The sequence below is a fragment of the Myodes glareolus genome, chromosome 12, assembly GCF_982192425.1.
Source record: "Myodes glareolus chromosome 12, mMyoGla1.1, whole genome shotgun sequence".
Taxonomy (NCBI): Eukaryota; Metazoa; Chordata; class Mammalia; order Rodentia; family Cricetidae; genus Myodes; species Myodes glareolus.
The window spans coordinates 34,853,357-34,869,557 of record NC_142037.1 but is presented as its reverse complement, the minus strand read 5'-3'; the positions used below and the strand labels follow the sequence as shown (position 1 = coordinate 34,869,557).

General features: G+C 48.1%; 1 protein-coding gene across 3 annotated transcripts in view; it reads left to right on the top strand.

The window, feature by feature from the left end:
- Slc25a37 (solute carrier family 25 member 37) overlaps positions 1-15,019 on the top strand; it is a 41,862-nt gene extending 26,843 nt beyond the window's left edge. The window contains exons 2-4 of one of the 3 annotated variants that reach the window (XM_048422110.3): positions 7,025-7,253; positions 8,951-9,007; positions 11,500-15,019. In XM_048422110.3, coding sequence (XP_048278067.1) covers positions 7,025-7,253; positions 8,951-9,007; positions 11,500-12,020 — 807 coding nt within the window. In that variant the 3' untranslated portion in view covers positions 12,021-15,019. The other 2 variants (XM_048422113.3, XM_048422111.3) reach the window with 2 other exon arrangements.
- The last annotated feature ends 1,182 nt before the right edge of the window (positions 15,020-16,201 follow it).

The following is a 16,201-nucleotide window of genomic DNA, read 5'->3' as shown; positions in this document are numbered from 1 at the left end:
TCTGTAGACGTCCCAAGGATTCCGGATTTGGGGTTCCACATTTGTAGTATTGTAGTATTCCACTATCTGTAGACATCCCAAGGATTCCGGAAGAACAGACATGGCTCTCCAAGGCCTGGGTGAATTTATAGCTTCATTCCAAAAGACATTGCTTCCCACAGAACACTTGGCCAGAGGAGCCTCTTCCTGCTGGCCTTGGGCTGTGAGCCGCTGTGGGGTGAGTCATGGGGAGGTCTCAACTTGGGAATGAACTCCTAGGCCACCACAACCCTCTGTGTTGTGGGTGGCTGTTGGTGGAAGATGGCCTTGTGTGTCTGCAGGGCAACCTCAGCTCCCAGTGTGGAGGGAACTCAGTGGAGCGCATGAGCTGAGCCTGTTTGTGTGTGTGTGTGTGTGTGTGTGCATGCGTGCATGCGCATGTTCACACCAGGGCTTTGGAACCCGTACCCTGGCTGGATCCCCGTGGTTCTTGGCTTTCACATTATCTCTGACCCTGGAAGTGCCACATGTACTTTGAACCCGGGAAGGTCCGCTCTCCACCCTCTTTTGAGAAATGTGAGATGGGAGATTGAAAGTCGCCAGCGACTCTCGGGCAGAGTCAGTGCTTTGGTGATGACACACTGGTGCCTGGGCTGGGCAGCGTCCCGAGCAAGTGCTTTTGGGAGCTCCGAGACCTCTCTTCCAGGTTTTCTTTTGTTCTTTTGGGCCGGACCCAGCTTCCATACTCCCCATGGATCAGGTGGAGGGGAAGGTGCTTCTGGGGTCCTGTGTTTTCTATCTAAAGACAGGGCTGCGCTCCACGGGCTCGTTGCCTCTGGTTATATGATCCACGAGCTCACCTGGGACAGCACACACATTTTCCACTCTCCCTCCTCCCCTCTCCCCGCCTCCCCAGGTTAGAGAACAGGCTATTGTCTTGTCCTGGGGAGGGTACGAGAAAGAGATGACCCCTCTCCTAATCTCTCTGGAAGCTTATAGAAGGAGCTTGGCCTATGCATGTGACATTGCCTAAAATCCCTCATGTACCGCAAGCACCTGGTGCCCAAGGGGGCCTGACCGAGAGCCACACTCATGAGTGACAGAGCTAGGCCGAGCCCCAGAGCACGTTGCTCTTTGCTGCCCCCTTGAGAGTGAGTGGCGGTAGTGCAGAAGGCGGCTCGGGAAAGCTCCGAAGCAGAAAAGGCTGCGCTCCTGCTGTTGGCTACTCCTGACCGCTCCCTGCTGACCATCCTGTCCTCTGTCCTTCCTCTAGAGGGGCTGCCCCAGGGTCTCTGACACATACAGACTCCCTGTATTTCCTGCCTCAGAGGTTTGTCTGTTGGCCCCAGCTGTGTTTTCACAAGTGTGCTTGGCCAAGTGTGACTGCTTATTAAATGAGAAAAACCGCTTGTGCTGCCAAAGACACATGTTTAGGAAGTACCTGGTTAAAACGAGCTAAACAAGTTTCTTTCCGGAAGGGTTTCCCAGAGCCTACCGCATGCTGATGTGTGGAATAGATTTCTAAGAGGTAGGAATTACAGCCCAAACATGGAGACTGAGTGTAAGGAAAGGCATCCAGGTCTAACGCAGGACCCGAAGTCCCGATGGGCTGGGGAGCCTTGCTGGAGAAAGGCACTTGCTGCGGAGCCTTGTGGCCTGAGTTTGAGCCCCCTTACCCACATGGTAGAAGGACAGAATTCATCCTTAAAGGTTTGCTCTTGCCTTCACATGTGCACCATGGCACATGCGTGCTCACATACGTACACACATACACACAAATGAATGTAAAATGATGAAGATGAAACTCAGCCAAATCCTTTCTCTGGAGCGTGTGCGTGCGAGCGTGTGTTTTCTGCATCTTCGCGTAGCCACATTTGTTCATTTCCTTCACTTTTCTCATGTCTTTTTATTTTTAAAAAAATGTAGTTATATATATATAATATACAGATTGTATATATTATATACCCTAATGTACATGTAATATGCATATTACACACACACACACACACACACATGTATGCCATTTTCAAGCTGGGCCCAGAGAACTAGTACTTGCCTTGCAATCATGTGGTTTAGAATTTGGATCCCAGCATCCACATAGCAAGGCAGTCATCCTATGCAGGTCTATGACCCCAGCTCCCAGGGAGTTGGAGATGACTGGGGCTTGAAAACTTCCAGCCTAACTGAGCAAATATGTCCCAGGTTCAGGAAGAGACCCTGTTTCAGAGGAATAGGTGGAGAACACTAGGTGACGTTTCAGACACACCCACTCCACACACACTTGTACACACGCGCATACACATACACACGCACACACATGCACACACACACGTATACACACACACCTTTCATACATTTTGCCATCCTCACCATTGTTAAGTACCTACAGCTCAGCATCATCTCCCAGGTCCGTGGTGTTGTGTAACCATCGCCACTGTCAATCTACAGAACTCTTCCTATTGCAGAGTCAAACTCCTGTGCCCCCTAAACATGTCTCCATCATCCGCCCTCAGCCTCTGCCCGCCCCCACTCCCAGCTGTGTGGATCTGACTGTGGTGGGTCCCTCCTGTCAGCGCAGTACTCTGGGAAGTGGATAGCCACATTTTTGCTAAACCCTCCTTTTTCTAATGTTAATATTTTAAATATCGATATGTCTTGTCTTTATTAAAAGTGAACAACACATTGATTATTAATATGGTTCAACTTCGGACAAATACTGATTTTGTGATAAACCAATCATGAAATAGTATCTTTTCCCCACGTGCCTTCAAACTCAGAAATTCATTTTACTTTTTGTCTGATTTCAGTGTGTAGATATTGATGTATTTACCTTTATGTATGTCATCAGACTTATTTTGGAACTGGAGTTCCCTATTGTTTATACATTATTGGTAAGAGTTATTTTACATCCAGTGCAATGCATACATTTTCAGTATACCATTTAATTCTAGTAAAATACATAGTAGAAAAAATATCAGTTTTCTCTTGTTAAAGCGCTTTTTTTTTAAAAAAAAAAAGGTTTTTATTGAGCTATATATTTTTCTCTGCTCCCCTCCCTTCCCCTCTCCTCCCCTCCTCCCCTCTCCCATGATCCCTATGCTCCCAATTTACTCAGGAGATCTTGTCTTTTTCTGCTTCCCATGTAGATTATACCCATGTATGTCTCTCTTAGTGTCTTCATTGTTGTCTAGGTACTCTGGAATTGTGAACTGTAGGCTGGTTTTTCTTTGCTTTATGTCTAAAAGCCACTTATGAGTGAGTACATCTGATAATTGTCTTTCTGTGTCTGGGTTACCTCACTCACTATGATGTTTTCTAGATCCATCCTTTTGCCTACAAATTTCAAGCTGTCATTATTTTTTCCTGCTGTGTAGTACTCCACTGTGTAAATGTACCACATTTTTCTTATCCAGTCTTCGGTCGAGTAAATCCTCGTTCTTTTGGGTTGCTTTTACCTACTTTTTTTCCACTTCTGACCCATCAGACAGAGACTGTCAGCTCTCTTGTTTACATTTAATAGACAGAGGTACTGAGAATTGAAAAGTAAGCGGTTAAATTGATTTCCTTCCCTGCATCTCTTCACCCGTCTGCCTCGCTCCTCACCCACCTGGCTCCAGCCTTTCCTCTGAAGCTATGCCAACTTTCGTGCCACCTCTGGACGCCTCAGGGGTTATCCTCTTTCCTTCCTGTCACGTGCTTTCTTTTTCTCTTTTCTTTTCCTTGCTGTCTTTTCTTCTTTCTATTTTGAGAGTCTGACTCTGGGTGTTTGCTCTTTGGTGAGGGCCTATCTGGGCCCTGCTCCATGCACACGGCCTCCTGCTCTACTCCAGGTGAGTATCATTGAGCACCCCCACGGACAGAAACACCCACCAGGTTGCAGAGATGCCCGCTTTGACTTTGCCTTTTTCTTAGGAGGTTGGTGCACTTAGGTTCAATAGTGTTTGGCGTAGCCGCCACGTCTTTATCAGAACAGGGGATGGAAATGCAAAGTCATTGCCAGACTTCCTGGGAAGCATTAGTGTTGATGCTGTGCCCAACGAGCTGTGAAGGATATGTGTGTAAAGGAAAGGCCTGCGTGATGATCTTGTCTTTATAGAAGAGGTGAAGAAGAGATAGGTGTTGCTCCCCGGGAGCTCTCTGGGTGATTATTACAGCTGAGGACAGCCATGCCAGGGTCAGCCACCTCAGGCCGGTTCTGAAGCCTACACTGGACACCACTGTTTCCCATCCTGCCTGGCTCTGTGCCCACTGCCGTCCCTCAACCCCCCTCCCCTCCCTCCTCATAGGACCAGCGATGAATCCCATACTGGTGTGGAGAAAGTTATTGGAAAGTACCAGGGGCTGGGCGGGGCCTAAGGAGTGCTTTAATGGGTCTTCCTACCTACAGGGATTAGAATCAGTGGAGGAATTGAATTCGTACATGTTGAGGTGGTACCATAGATCTAGCCACAGTTTCTCCCAGGTGATTCTGCTAGTCAGCCCCTGCTTTACTCCCTGCTTTCAATTTCAGATCAAACGTGCTGGGGACCCAAGAGGTAACATGCTGAATCAGACCCTTGGGCCTGCCAGAGCCAGCATCTGCTCTCGTCTGAGGTCTTGCAGTAGCTACCCCTGCTGTCTCTGTTTTCTCACCTTGTTGCTCCTACTTCTTGCCCTGGGCTCTGTGGTTTCTGCCTGCTTGGATCCAAGGACATCCTCAAAAACCCTGGCAGGACCCTGCCCCAGGCCAGGAGCTCAGGAGGAGGTAGTAATCCACCTGTTTGACCAGTATCATTCGCTGAGAAGAGGCACAAGACAGCAGACCCTTTAGGAGGCACTGGGGCCTCTGCTCTGGCCAGAGTCACCCTTTTCCCTAAGCTCAGCTTTGTCTTCAGGAACAGGTGTGTTCAGTGGGGCACAGTACAGCGTGAGAACCACAGTGGATTGTAGCCTTGACATCAGCTAGGGATGGACAAATGATGCTGACAGTGAAGGATAGATTCAGTCCCCGAGAGTGTGGTTCTTGCTGGGGGAGGTGGGCCAGGTGGCGCAGAATCCTTCCAGCCCACTTGGCAAAGTTGCATCGTCAATTCCTATATCCACTGGGAGTGCACAGGATCAGTATGTCTACCAAGCCTTAGTCCCTGCAGTGAATGAGAGCTAGAGCCCAAGCTAGGGGTGGTGGTGTCTCAGCTCTCACGGAGATTATATCCTGGATCCACATTAGTCCCCTTTATATAACACCCCTCCCCCTGTGGGTAACACTATTGATGAAAACTCAGAGGGAGAAATTGGGGTTCAACCTGAAGGTCAGAAAAGCAAAACAGCCAGCCCTGACTCTTACCTCTATCTCTATCCAAAATGGCAATCCTGCCCCCAAGACTCTCAGAATGAGACCGACTGAGAGCTGTCTCCTCCTGTTTTATAATCCTCGCCAGGGCTGGATTTACAGACCTGCACCGCCTGGTTTCTATGTCCCCTAGTGTGGTTACTGGGACTAAAGGTGTATGTTACCCCTGCCTGGTCTGTAAGGCTGACCAGTGGGGCTGTTTTACTCTCTGATCTTCAGGCAAATTTCATTTATTAAAATACAAATGAAATGCCATCACACCCATGACTCCTTTAGCACCTGCTACAGAAATGTTTAGACGCCATGCCATTTCAATCTCCCAACCCCCCGGAATGAACTCATGCTTAGAGAGATGAGCTGGCTGACCAGGGTTGCAATAGGAGCCATAAGATCTGAATCCACTCCAGCCCCACGCTGCCAAGGCCCAGGACCACAAAACAAGGCATTGTGTCATCTGTCGGGCTACACTTTTGGCATCCTGACAGCCACAGGAGACACAGCCTGGTGAAAGACAAGACCTCATTTGCTTGAAACTTTGAGTGATTTCAGATCTTTTCAAATAGAGAGGGAATGAGGCTGAGGGATTTGTTTTAAGGAACTGGCTCACGTCACCATCGGGCCTGCACCCTGCAGGTCAGCAGGATGGATAACTACCAACATCACACAAAGTCAGGAACAACTGATTTTGTTAGCCTTATCTAAACAAAACAAGCCTTAGAGAACCATCTAGAGCACGCTGATGTTTGATCAGGTAATTTGTGCATCTCAGCCTTGCCAGGCTGAAATAATGAAATTAACCCCTATCTCCTCATGGGCCTTTCATACCTGCGGGAGTGTTGGCGGCCAGCAGAGCTGGGGAAGCCATGGCCTCTCCTCACGTAGACTTTCCTTTCTATGCATAGGAGGTGGTAAGAGCGAAGCCTATTGCTTCATACAAACACAGTATAAAAGATACTTAGAGGTGACAGTGTGAGTGAGGCCCAGGGGATCTGGGGAGATTTCCTGATAGGGCCTGAGGAAAAATTGACAGGACACAGAGGTTCAGGGGTAGAAGGGTACACAAGACTTGGGAAGCAGTGTAGACCAGAGGATGCTGGGAACCAGAGCAGACCAGAAGGATGCAGATAATTCAGTTGGTTTTCTCCAGACTAGCAGCTGCAGCCAACTGTGCATCCTAAGTCAGGAAAATGTACACCTGTATTAAGCACATGCAGACTGTTAGATCTTGTCTTTAGTCCCTGAGCAGGGCACTCTGATAACTTCCTATAGCACTTTTTTTGGTGGCGGTGGCAACTTTTGTTGGTGGGTTTTTTAATTGTTGGTTGTTTGTTCGGTTTCGTGGAGACAAGTGTAACCGAAGCTGACCTTGAACTCCTGATTCTTCTCCTGAGTGCTAAGATTGCAGGCATGCCCACCATGCATGGTTTATATATACGGTGCTGGGACTCAAACCATATGGCCTTGTGCACGATAGGCAAGCATTCTCACAGTGGAGCCTCATCCCACAGCCTTCATAGAGCATTTGTATTACATTATCTATCATCTGGGGACAGGCGCGTAGACCCGAAGCACCGTAGCCTTTCACACAAGGTTAAACCTTCATGAATGTTGGTGTCCTTAGTGGGGGACTCTAGGGTCAAGTCCCCCACAGAGACTGGGGGCAAGCGTCTGTCCATATTAACTCCCCTATTCATACCTACTTTCTGTCTCCCGCAGACACGGATGCAGAGTTTGAATCCAGATCCCAGAGCCCAGTATACAAGCATCTATGGCGCCCTCAAGAAGATCATACAAACCGAAGGCTTCTGGAGGCCCCTGAGGGGCCTGAACGTGATGATGACAGGCGCAGGGCCCGCACATGCCATGTATTTTGCCTGCTACGAAAACATGAAAAGGACTTTAAATGACGTTTTCAGCCACCAAGGAAACAGCCACCTCGCTAATGGTATTTTGAAAGCGTTTGTGTGCAGCTAGGGAGCCCTTCTCTTCAGTGTTTGCTCCCTGGGTCTTCTTCCTCCCCAGGACCCAGCAGCCTTCGTCTCTTCGGCAGCTTGTTCAGGAACAGAGAACTCTAGGGTCACGTGATTGCACACGCACACACCTCCACATGCACTCGTACACATGTTTTATTCATTCCCTCTTTCTCTGGAGGAAGCTGATGGTAGAGGTGTTTTGGTATTTATTGTTGTGTGGGCTTTTTTTTTTCCTTACCAAAACCACTCAAAACAATTAATGATCAGTCATAGGAAAAAAAAAATCTTTTGAATGCTGGAAGCAAAACAAAACACAGAAAAGGACAACTTCTTTGAGACTATTTAAAAACTGGTCCAACAGGTCTCTCCAGCACCAGGATCCAACTAAGTTTGGAAAGGTCAAGATGGTTTATGCTGACAGAGGACTTGTGCCACGGCAGAAGGCCTTCCCCGCTTTAAGCTGCAGGCGATTCGGGCCTTTGACCCCCCCAGCCTCCTCCGTGTGTCTGAGTCGCATCTTTCTGCAAGCCAGGGCCGAACTAGTTTCCTGTGATTGATCTAGCGGGGAGGGGGTGACTGGGAACTGGGCGTCTGCGGGTAACTCGTTTGTGAGTCAGGAGCCAATATGCCAGGTCGGGTGGTAGCATGGGGCGGGACTTTAATGGACTTTTCGGTGGGTGAGACAGGACTGTGGAGAGCAGGTAGCATAAGATATGTTTACTTTGACAAAATCCATTTTGAGGCATTGGAGGAATGGATGTGACCATCAGTAAAGCTCCCTTTGCTTTGTATTCTACCCAGAACAGAATAGCGTCCCTTCTGTCAGTCACCCTTAGAAACAAGCATCCTTGGCTACTTTGGTGACTTGGCTTTTCAGCTGGTGACCATCACCAAGCGCCTAACCCTAACCCTCATGCATCTCTGAGGCGGTACTAACAGGCCAGCCTCTCACCCAAACCACCTTCCATAATGGCTCAGCTCTTTGGAGGAGACTATCTGCCCAGTGCTATCCCCACAGCAGTGTGCCAAATCCTATGGTCGCTGGCACCTTTCTGGGGATAATCGCCTTGGTGTCTGTGTGTGCAGTAGGCAGGAGCCGGTAGGTGCCTTCCTGAGAGGTGACTTAGTTTGTCCCTATCCCTCCCACTGGTCATTGTAACTGGCAGGTAGCTGCACGGCAGTGGGAGGCACCAAGAAGCCAGAAGGAGAAATTTCAGGACCGGTTCAGGCTTTCAGAGCCAGGTCCGGAGAGACCTTAGATGACGATCATTCACCGGTCCAGTCCTAAGCGTGCTTAGACTTCAGTTAAGGTAGCTAGTCATATGTGTGGTGTTATCTCGTCAGTAGCCTAGAGATTTCTCTGTACCTAAAGGCTCAAGACAAGAGAATCAAAGTCTAGGCAAAGTGTGGTTTCTGGGCTCCAACCTTTCCCACGGTTGACTTACAAGGAAAGAAAACGTCTCCAAGATGTGTATAACAGATGCCCTGGTCCTTGTTGTAGTTCAGCTTTCCTACCTCCGCTTTGGGGTTTTAAAGTTTGCTCACCTGGGCTGAGCCTCTCGCTAGTCAGTTTTGATCCATAGAAAGCTAAGTTCATCCGACCATAAGTTCAAGGAACTTTCCAGGATGCCTGGAGTCAGCGGTTGATTTTCTGGAGTTTGTTTTGCAGGGATAGCTGGGAGTATGGCCACCCTACTCCACGATGCAGTAATGAATCCAGCAGAAGGTAATGTTCCACGGCTCCAGGGAGGGACAGTGGGGGACAGGTGGAGAGGCCGGAGGAGCTGGGGGCAGGACAGGGGCTGGCTTCATCAGCCTGCAGGAAGATTTCATTCTTTATACATTACTGGGAGATCTCAGGAAAGCCAGGGAGCCCTGGGGTTCTAAGCGCTTCCTGTCATGAAAACAGCTAAGCAGAGCTGTCCGCCTACTTGGCAGCATCCTAGGAGAAGTTAGAAACTACTCTTCAGGCCCTGCCCCAGGCCCACTGGGGCAGAATCCTTGGGGATTGCTTTGCATGGTTTTCAGTACAGTACAACCTATGTGTTCAAGGGTGTGCTCAACAAACACATATACACGTCGGACACTGTGCATGTTTAAGGGCATGATCAATAAGCACATATACACATCAGACACTGTTCATTCTTTCCAATCACAGATGTAGAGGAATTGTTTCTGTCTCATTCACTGTGGGTTGTATCACCAACCCCCTTTAATACAGAATCTCACCATATAACTCAGGATGCCTCGGAACTCCTCTGAGACCCAGGCTTGCCCAAACTCCAAATCTTTCTGCCTTAGCCTTTTAAAAAAAATATATATATATATTTATTTATTTATTTATTACGTGTACATATTCTGTCTGTGTGTATGCCTGCTGACCAGAAGAGGGCACCAGACCTCATTACAGATGGTTGTGAGCCACCATGTGGTTGCTGGGAATTGAACTCCGGACCTTTAGAAGAGCAGGCAATGCTCTTAACCTCTGAGCCGTCTCTCCAGCCCTCTGCCTTAGCCTTTTGAGCACTGGGATTATTGGCATATATACATCACCACACCCTTGATTTGTAATGATTATAGAATATTTCAAGAAAAAGTGAATATATAGAATTATTACCCCTATGTAACTCTAAAATTAGCATGTCGCCATTTGAGGGGGGCTACTTTTTCTTACTCTTTTATTTGGGGGATCCTCTTGTAAAATAAGGCAGTATTTATATCCCGCTTGATGTCCATATGCATACGTAAGTCATTTCTGACTGATTCCTAGGTTTCAGTACTATGTAAGCAGATGCTGTATGATGTCCCCCTAGGGCATAATGCCAAGGAAAAGGCCTGCCTGTGTTTGCTGCAGACTGTTTTCTTTCCTGCTTCTTTTGATGTACAGTTACTTAAATATGTGGATACAGAATCATGGTATAGAGGGACTGACTAGCTGTATATATCTTGGGATTCATTCTTTTTTTAAAAAGCTGTTCATACAGGGACCTGACAATGACAGTCACATGGTCAATGTTAAGTAAGCAGAGTTTATTTAAACAGTACTTTTGTTTGTTTTTGTAACCCAGGCCGGTCTTGAAATCTCTATTCCCCTGTCCCAGCCTCCAGATTTCTGGGATTCTAAGTAAATGCTACTATACCTGGGTGTTTGTGTTTTTAAAAGAAGTAATTATGTCTTGTGGGTGTTTTGTTTGCATGTATTTATGTGAGCTTGGTAACAAGAAAAGGGTATGGGATCCTGGAATTGAAGTTACAGTTGGGAGCCTCTTTGTTGGTGCTAGGGATCAAATGTGAGTCCTCTGGAAGAGCAACAGTGCTCTTAACTTGAACCATCTCTTCACACACACACACACACATACACAGTCATTTTTTTTTAAATAATTTACATGACACTCATCTCCTTTGCCCACTTGGTTTTACTCTTGACTCAGTTGGGTCCCTGTTTAAAGATGGACCACATCATAAGGATGCTCTTGGCCATGTGTAGGTGTCATTCCAGATTCTAGGGAACGCACTTCATTTTCTCCGGTCCTATGAACCATTTGTTTATTTTGTCTCAGAGCCAGAATCTGCACTAGGGGGTGCCACTCAGCTTGGACAGATGTAATTCTAGTGTTGTCCCAGGTGAACTGTGATAGAGATTAGAATCAGAGAAGTCAGGGATACTCTTGTAGATTAGCGTTTTGTTTTGAGACAAGATCTCACTATGTAGTCATTGCTGGCCTGGAACACCCTGTGTAGACCAGGCTGGCCTTGAACTCATAGAGAGCCGCCTGTTTGTGCCTCCTAAGAGCTGGAATGAAAGGCATGTGCCACCAGGCTCAGCTCAGGGAGACGGAGATATTCATGGCAAGTGTGTAGAAGGCTAGGGCCTTGGGGATCAGGTTGTCTAATCGAACCTCAAGTGAAGGCCTCATTTGGGGGTGACCTCTCATTTGGACTTCAGACAGGAAATTCTTTAGAAGTACCCACTTTCCTGGCATGGGGTCCCAGAGGTAGAAATGAAATGAAATAAAGTTGAGGCAGGCTGCCTGGAGCTGGCTCTCCATGGTTTCTTGGCTGGGGCTGTGTGGGTGCTGTCTTGGTACCCGTCATCAGTGTGTGTTCTAACATGCTGTTTCTCTTTATTGGTCGGCTCCCCATTCCACTCCCATCTGGGATGGGAGGGGGCCAAACCAACCACCTGCCTGTCGGTTGCTCCTCCCCACCCGGACACAGTGGTGAAGCAGCGTTTACAGATGTACAACTCGCAGCACCGGTCAGCCCTCAGTTGTATCCGGACGGTGTGGCGGACCGAGGGGTTGGGGGCCTTCTACAGGAGTTACACCACCCAGCTGACCATGAACATCCCCTTCCAGTCCATCCACTTCATCACCTACGAGTTCCTGCAGGAGCAGGTCAACCCTCTCCGGAACTACAACCCCCAGTCCCACATCATCTCAGGAGGCCTGGCCGGTGCACTGGCCGCAGCTGCCACCACCCCGCTGGATGTCTGCAAGACCCTCCTCAACACGCAAGAGAACATGGCGCTCTCCCTGGCCAATGTCAGCGGCCGGCTGTCGGGCATGGCCAACGCCTTCAGGATGGTATACCAGCTCAACGGGCTCTCTGGCTATTTCAAAGGTCTCTACGCGCGAGTCATCTACCAGATGCCTTCCACCGCCATCTCCTGGTCCGTCTATGAGTTCTTCAAGTATTTCCTTACAAAGCGGCAGCTGGAGAATCGAACTCTGTACTAAAGGAACGGGCAGTGGGAAGTGGTTCCAGCATCTTTTGTTCCTGCCTCATCCCCCTGACCTGCAGGGTGCTTGCGCCGGGCCCTTCATTCCCTGTGCCCTAGAAAGGGAAAGAGCAGCCTCCACTGCTCAGAAGGCTGGCTGTGGGGGCGCCCTGGGTGGTGGTAGGTGGGGAAAACTTGGGAAGAAGAGTGAGACGTTGCTTTTTCTCCTCCTTCCTTGAGAGGAATGTAGCTTTTCTGCATCCCTGTGGCCTCCTCCCTAGATCTTTAGATCACACCGCAGAGGAGAGCAATGACCCAGTAAGAAGAGTTCGTATACATAAAAGGACCATTACCCAGTCTAAAAGAGGTGGATAATGTTTATCCTTTATTTTTCTACATTGAGATTTTTGAAATTGTGTGCGCTTGTGTGTGTGTCCATAAATAGTATTAGAGTTGGGATGATGTACCTGTTTTTGTTTTTTTATTTTTTAAATAAGAGAGTTGAATTCTTCCATCATGAGAAGTAAAACAAAACAAAACAAAACAAAACAAAACAGAAAAAAAGGCACCAAAGTAATAAATGGCTTGCTGTGGCCTGGAGTTGTGTGTAGCACCCTTCCCAAGGGAGTTTAACTTGAATGTAAAATAATAAATACAAAGTTTATATTTTGAATTTCTCTTTTCATGGGGGAAAAAAGGTACGTTGAAAACAAGTCAAAATAATGATCTATCACTTGGAGCTTTTTTTCTTTTTAAAAAAAATCTTTTTAAACAAACAACAAAAAGTCACCCGTGTGTGCCTTTTGTCTTTCCTAAGATTTCCAGGACCGAAGCTATGGCCCTGGAGCATTTGCCTCCATCTGTGGACACACCCGTACAGTACTAAGCATGCTGGTTGTCCACACTGTAGGGTAGTGGGCCCAGGAGAATCAGAATGCCTGGCCTTCACCTTTCCCGAGAGTGATGTGAATGTGTGCCTCCCTGATCAGCACTTAGCACTGGATTTGCCATCATTTGCCTAGCACATTAGTGGGACGATTCCCGCCTTGGTCTTAGGACAGATTTCTGTAGCGACCTCATTCTCAGGCACTTCAGCTAATTTGGTCGTTCTGTGTTGTTATTAAAGTCACCTCTTAACCCATTTCCCCTGCAGTCTAGGGATTTTTGAAAATCCCAGCTGGACTATTTCTGGTTTTCATCTGTCCCCTGCCCTGTTCTAGCCCCGGGTCTTGCCCGTCACGGCCTCTCACTGCACTGAGGCCAGCCTTTCAGCCTGGACAGCACAGCTGAAGCCTGCTAGGACCCTCTCTCTCTGCCTCTCCAGAGCCGCTCAGCAGCCTAGGCTCCTCCTGTGTCACTTGAGAACCTTTGTCCTCTCTGCTCTGGTCGATCATCTCTGAGAGAACATACAAGCCTGTGTCTTCCAGTCTGTCACTCTCATGGAGAGAACAGAATGGTCTCAATGTCTCTCTTCCAGCTTGTCTACGAACGAGCAGGGGACACACTAGTGTTTTCATTTCCTTGGCCCTGGTCTCGTTTGGAAGCCATGGCTAGCATGCTCCTTCTCACTGGGGAAGCATGGACTTTACTTAAGTTCCTGTGGATAGGTGCCACTGCCTGGGGAAAATTCAGCTTGAACTTGGAGACTTTTCATCTTGGGGCCACACATCACCCAGTGCCCTTGGGCACAGGTTTTGATTTTGTCCACTCACCGTGAGAAGTTAGATGATGGTCAGCTGTCTTCTTTTTTATTCTGATCAGAAGGAGGAGAGAGCCACCTCGAGTACTTAAAGTTCTCCAGGAGGGCTCGGTGGCTGGCTGCTGAGCTGTCATACCACAGGGTGAGAGGTTTCTGTGCTTGCCGTGTCTGAGGCTAACTGGTGTCCTTTTCTCACTGTTCGTGTTTCTATTGTCTCCCTGCTAGTGTTGAGTAGTGTTAAATATCAATGGAAGGGGGAATCAGATCATAGAGTCTAGAGTAAAATTGAAGTCCAAGTCTGAAACATTCCTACCGCACCCTGTGGTCCATCTGGTGACGAGTCCTGCTGCAAAAAGAATCTTCCCTGTTGGGTTTTCTTTATAGCTACCTTTGTCTGGAATAGCCTCTGTGGCCATGGCCATGTAAGCTGGAGAATTAAGACCAGGACTTCGGAACTCTGTGGGCTTGAGGTCCAGGGGTCCAGTCCTCTCTGCCCCCTCCCGGTGATGGTGGGCAGGATCTACAGGGAGGGAGGCGGCTTTTTAACCAGCCCGGCCCACCCAGCCACCACAGGTTGAGCAAGTGAAAGGTGTTTCTTACTCCTCTAGGGGTTACGTTGTCCCTGTCACCCTTTGCTCCAGGGTTGGTATTGTCCTCGCGCCGTGCGTGTTAATGGCCTGTGCATTGTGATTTTTGACATCGCAAAGATCTAAATAGGAAAATGCTTCCCCTGTCCAGTGACCAGGTTAATAGAGTTGTCGGCATCTTTGGAGTGACACCCGAGGATGGACCGTGTGACCTGGGTTCACTGTTAACACTTTAGCTGTGTGTGTTCTCATGATCAGGCCACATGACAGTCAATCACTTAATAGATGAGTGTTAATTTATTATAGAATAAGACATTGATCTTTAAAAATGGGAATGTTCTTAAGTCATGACTATTTTTTTTATTTGGAATAACTATAATTACTTTTATGTGTGCTTGTGTGTGTCCCCCCACCATGTCTTACAGCCATCCCCCTCCAAATGTCACCCCAAGGCTGTATCTCCAACACACTGCTATGCCAGTGAGGTTCTATTTAACTTTATTTATGGGTAGTTGTGTCTGTAAACAACAGATGTGCCGCCAGTCGCACACTGTGGGATAAGAGCGGCCCAGTGTTATTCTCTGAACGTCTGAAAATGCCTGTGTTCGAGATTGTTTTCGCCTTGTGACTTCTGAGTACGGGGAGTTGCAGTGTGTTCCCATGTGGGGGTGTCTGCTGTGGTGCTACAGTTGTAACACTGGAGCTGGAGAAAATAAAGCATTGTTCTGGAAAGCATTGTGGACTCTTTGTGAACACAGGGGCCGGAGAGGGGTAATAGAGGAGGCTGCTAGACTGGGAACTAGCCACTTTGCCAGCGGAGGGCGCCCCTGTACATCACCGTAGCAGAGGGTTCTCCTGTACATACATCACATTAGCTGAAGGTCTGCCTTTTTTCTTTATCCTTTTTTTAAAAAAATTATGTGCATTGGTGTTTTGCCTGTACATATATCTGTTTGAGGGTGTTAAGTGCCCTGGAACTGGAGTTTTAGACAATTGTGAGTTGCCATGTGGGTGCTGGGAATTGAACCTGGGTCCTCTCGAAGAATAGTCAGTGCTCTCTCCTAACTGCCGAGCCATCTCTCCTGCCCCTCTTGCTTACGTTGAACACCTGGAGGATTGTGGCTTTTCTCTGTATATACCTTCATGGAAAGTCAGTTGGGAACCTCTTGCAGAAAAAGCCCCCAATTGACCAGAGTTCACACTCCCAAACCACAGCCAAAGCCAGAGAGTAGAACTTTCCCAAGAGGAGCAAGAGAGGAAGCCTAAAGGAAAATGTTTGCTTTGAGAACTCTGGATGCTGCCCACAGAGTCAAGGTCAGTATGACTGCTGAGTCCCGACCAGAGATATAGTTAGAATGGAGGCTGAGCCTGGGATCCAGCCATGGACACGGGTGCCAGGTGGGCAAAGGTGCTGGGCAAAGTGTGTAGGTAACGACTTTCTGTCTTGGCCACAGCCAACTCTGAACTCCTCAAAATTACCTCATGGCTTGTAGGTGCTGCGTTTTGGTATGGGGTGTGGTGGAGTGGGTTCAACCCATTCTCCGTGGCTGGATAAACTGAGCCAGCAAATACGCGGTAACAGAATCCATGCTGGAGCTATGGGGCGGATGTGAAAGATATCCTACCCTCAGAGACCTGAAACCCAGACTACAAAGACAGCCAGGCCCATCATCCCAGCTACCTGGGAGGCAAATCAAGGCCAGCTAAAGCGCCTATTCTTGGTGAGGACCTGGGTTCAGTTCCCAACACTATATGTGACTGACAACTCTAGTTTCAGGGAGTCTAATGCCTCTGGCCTCCATTGATTTCGGCACTTACATGTACGTACCCATAATGGAAAATTATTGTAAAATAATTTTTATTGTTTAAAGGGGACTAAGTTAGGCTGAGTGGCAGAGTGCTTGCCTAACATGA